This window comes from Adiantum capillus-veneris, chromosome 11 (genome assembly GCF_014529385.1).
Source record: "Adiantum capillus-veneris isolate H3 chromosome 11, ASM1452938v2, whole genome shotgun sequence".
NCBI classification, from domain to species: domain Eukaryota; kingdom Viridiplantae; phylum Streptophyta; class Polypodiopsida; order Polypodiales; family Pteridaceae; genus Adiantum; species Adiantum capillus-veneris.
Window position 1 is genome coordinate 91224264 of NC_140941.1, and position 2834 is coordinate 91227097.

Below are 2834 nucleotides of genomic sequence, written 5' to 3' on the forward strand. Positions count from 1 at the left end.
CCTCTCTTCTTTCTCAAACAGCTAAAGATTACCCGTCTTTTTATACTTAGATTTTGAAGGAATGAGGGCCCAAGGGTGCGCAAGCCTTGGGACTAAGTAACACCTATGCAAAGTAATGGGATCGACGGTCGGGGTTGGGACCTGATCTCGAGGCACACTAAACCTGGCCAGCGCAACAATCGAGGCACGCCGTCGAAAAAATGGGGGGCGCTAAATCGAGCCAGCACAAAAAGCGAGGCGCATCTACGCGATTTGAACCTTTGACCTGAGGGGTCCGCGTTTAGGGTCAAACGGGCTAACCACCTCACCTGCGCGCTCATTGTGTATCCCAAATTGTTTTGACGTTGTAATATTGTGAGTTCAGGGTGCATTGGCCACGTTGTCCAGATTTAGTGCCTATCCAAATTTAGTTTCTGAGTAGTTTAGGTTTAGTGCGTGTTTAGGTTTAGTTTTTGAGCAAACATCTACGGCTATGAGCTTTTCGATCTTTGTGCATGAACTTTCTCGTCGTCGATCCCGTTACTTGGCTCCGCATTAAATATAAGTGTTACTTAGTCGTGAGGGTGCGCAAGGCATTCATTGGAAAAATAACTATGCCGTGCTTGGCAGTGCAAAATGTTTTGAGATGAAAAGAGAGGCATTATGCATAGTACTATAGCTCACGGAAAATTAATTGGCGGATACTAAACTACATAGGTTGCCAGCAATGAAAAGTGGCCCTGGCGTCCGGCCATGTATGAATGGCACCCTCGCGCATCGGTCCACGGTGCTCCACACTATTTGAAGTCTCTTGGGATAGTTTTCCATGACGTTAAAATACTACTCTTCTTCTTCTTCTTCTTCTTCTCGCGATGGCAGCTGTCGATGCTCCTGTGTGCGTCGATGAGCTCTCCGTTAGAGACATTTCTGTGATTCTCAGTGGCTTATCCAACGATGTCGTCATTCCAGAGAGGTTCATGGTGAAGGAGGCACTCCGTCCCTCTTTATCCCTTCTCCCGAGCTCAGATTTACCCGTCATCGACCTCGCCCCAATGCTGGCATCGCCACACGGTAGCGCAGGAGGGCGAGCAGATGTGGTTTCCGCATTGACGCGCGCCGCCAAAGAATGGGGTTTCTTTCAAGTGGTGAACCATGGTGTGCCCATTGAGCTGCTGGAGAGGATGGCGTCCTCCGGTCATGATTTCTTCTGCCTACCCACTGAGCAGAAAGAGAAGGGGGCGGGTTCAAATTTCCTAGATGGCTATGCCGGCAAAAGCAGGATGGTGAAGGACGTCGGCTGCATGTGGCTTGAAGGCATCACTCTGAGATCTATACTGGCTGAACCGAGCGCGGAGCAATTCGCCAACCGCGTATGGCCTAGTGGCAATCCGACATTTTGGTAAGGAGTTTTTTTCAACTGTCATTTCCCGCATTCTGAATTACAACCACAGCATGAGCTCTGTGAGGGAGGGAATGAATCCGAGGGACCGCATACCTGCAGCTACGCTACCTGGTATGCGGCGCCTCCCGAGCAGAAATAGCTCATGATGTTGAACGTAAAATATGCCAGAAATTCCATCGAGCAGTAAGCCGAGCGTAAGACCACCCGCTAATTCACATTTTCTTGTGTCCATTGTGTGCAGCGACGCTGTGTCTGAGGTGGGCAGAGAGCTGGAGGCACTCAAAAACAGCATTTTGGGACTCTTGGCAGAGGGGCTGGGGCTGCCCACCGACTTCTTCACTCGGCCCTTTGAGGAGCTGAAAGCAGCTGGGCAACCAAATGCGGGTGCGGATCTTCGTCTCAATTTCTATCCGGCGTGTGCACAGCCATCTCTGGCGCTGGGCACCATGGCTCACACAGATCCAACTTTGATGACGCTACTCTACCAAGATACCGGATACGGCCTGCAGATACTAGGCAAGGATGGAAGCAGCTGGCATCTTGTGGACTACAAGAGAGACGGCATCATCATCTTTGTCAACGACGTCTTGCAGGTTAATAACTACTCTGTACTTAATCAGTGCGTGCTGATATAACTAGTTTGTTGGGAACCTTTCTCTGTGAGTTTAGTTGATTAGCTGATGTATGTGTAAATTGCAGGGATGGAGCAATGGTGTTCTGCAGGCTGGGATTCACAGGGTCGTGTTGAACCGCGATAGACATCGCCTCTCCTTTCTTCTGTCAAGCAGGCCTCCTTCTGAGCTTTTGATCCAGCCTGCATGCACCATGGACGGAGAGTATTGCCCACCACGCTACAGGCCATTCACTTTTGGGGAGTACATTGCAGCAACAAGTGAGTATGGGCACCTGCCTCCCGAAAATGGTCGCAAAGGCATCGATATCTATGCAGGAATTTCTTCCTGAACTCAAAACTCAGAATAAGCTTCCCGGTCGCTCCTTAATTACTTTGTGTTTGTATGAACTCTCTCTCTCTCTCTCTCTCTCTCTCTTTCTTTTTGAGAGCATCATTTTTCAAGTTTCAACGCACAACCCCAACCCCACAATCAAGCCACTGGCCCGTAATACGCTGTATAATGGGCTTTTGAAAAAGATAATGTGATGCTCTCATGATTCATGACTTTCCTTTTATGGCTGTTACATGCATACACTCATGACTAAATATAAAGTCTTCAAGTACGCAGACATTGGAGTTGCTTAGACATTGGAGTTGCTTTTATCTGCTAACATAATATCGTGGAAGGGGGAGTTCTTTACACGTGTCGCAATCTATGATCTGAAGGCTAAAGTCCAAAACAAAAACAAGTCCCTTTGCATGCGATAAAGAGGGAGAGAGGGGCAGAGAAAGAGGCCGCCTTCGCCGTACTAGTAAAAGTTATGGAGCCCCTCAATTTAC

General features: G+C 48.7%; 1 protein-coding gene across 1 annotated transcript; it reads left to right on the forward strand.

The window, feature by feature from the left end:
• Positions 1-812: 812 nt before the first annotated feature.
• On the forward strand, positions 813-2567 carry LOC147447639 (flavonol synthase/flavanone 3-hydroxylase-like). Its single transcript, XM_086523375.1, has 3 exons — positions 813-1378; positions 1623-1974; positions 2081-2567. The coding sequence occupies exons 1-3, from the start codon at positions 852-854 to the stop codon at positions 2342-2344; spliced, it is 1143 nt and encodes a 380-aa protein (XP_086379501.1). The 5' UTR covers positions 813-851; the 3' UTR covers positions 2345-2567.
• The last annotated feature ends 267 nt before the right edge of the window (positions 2568-2834 follow it).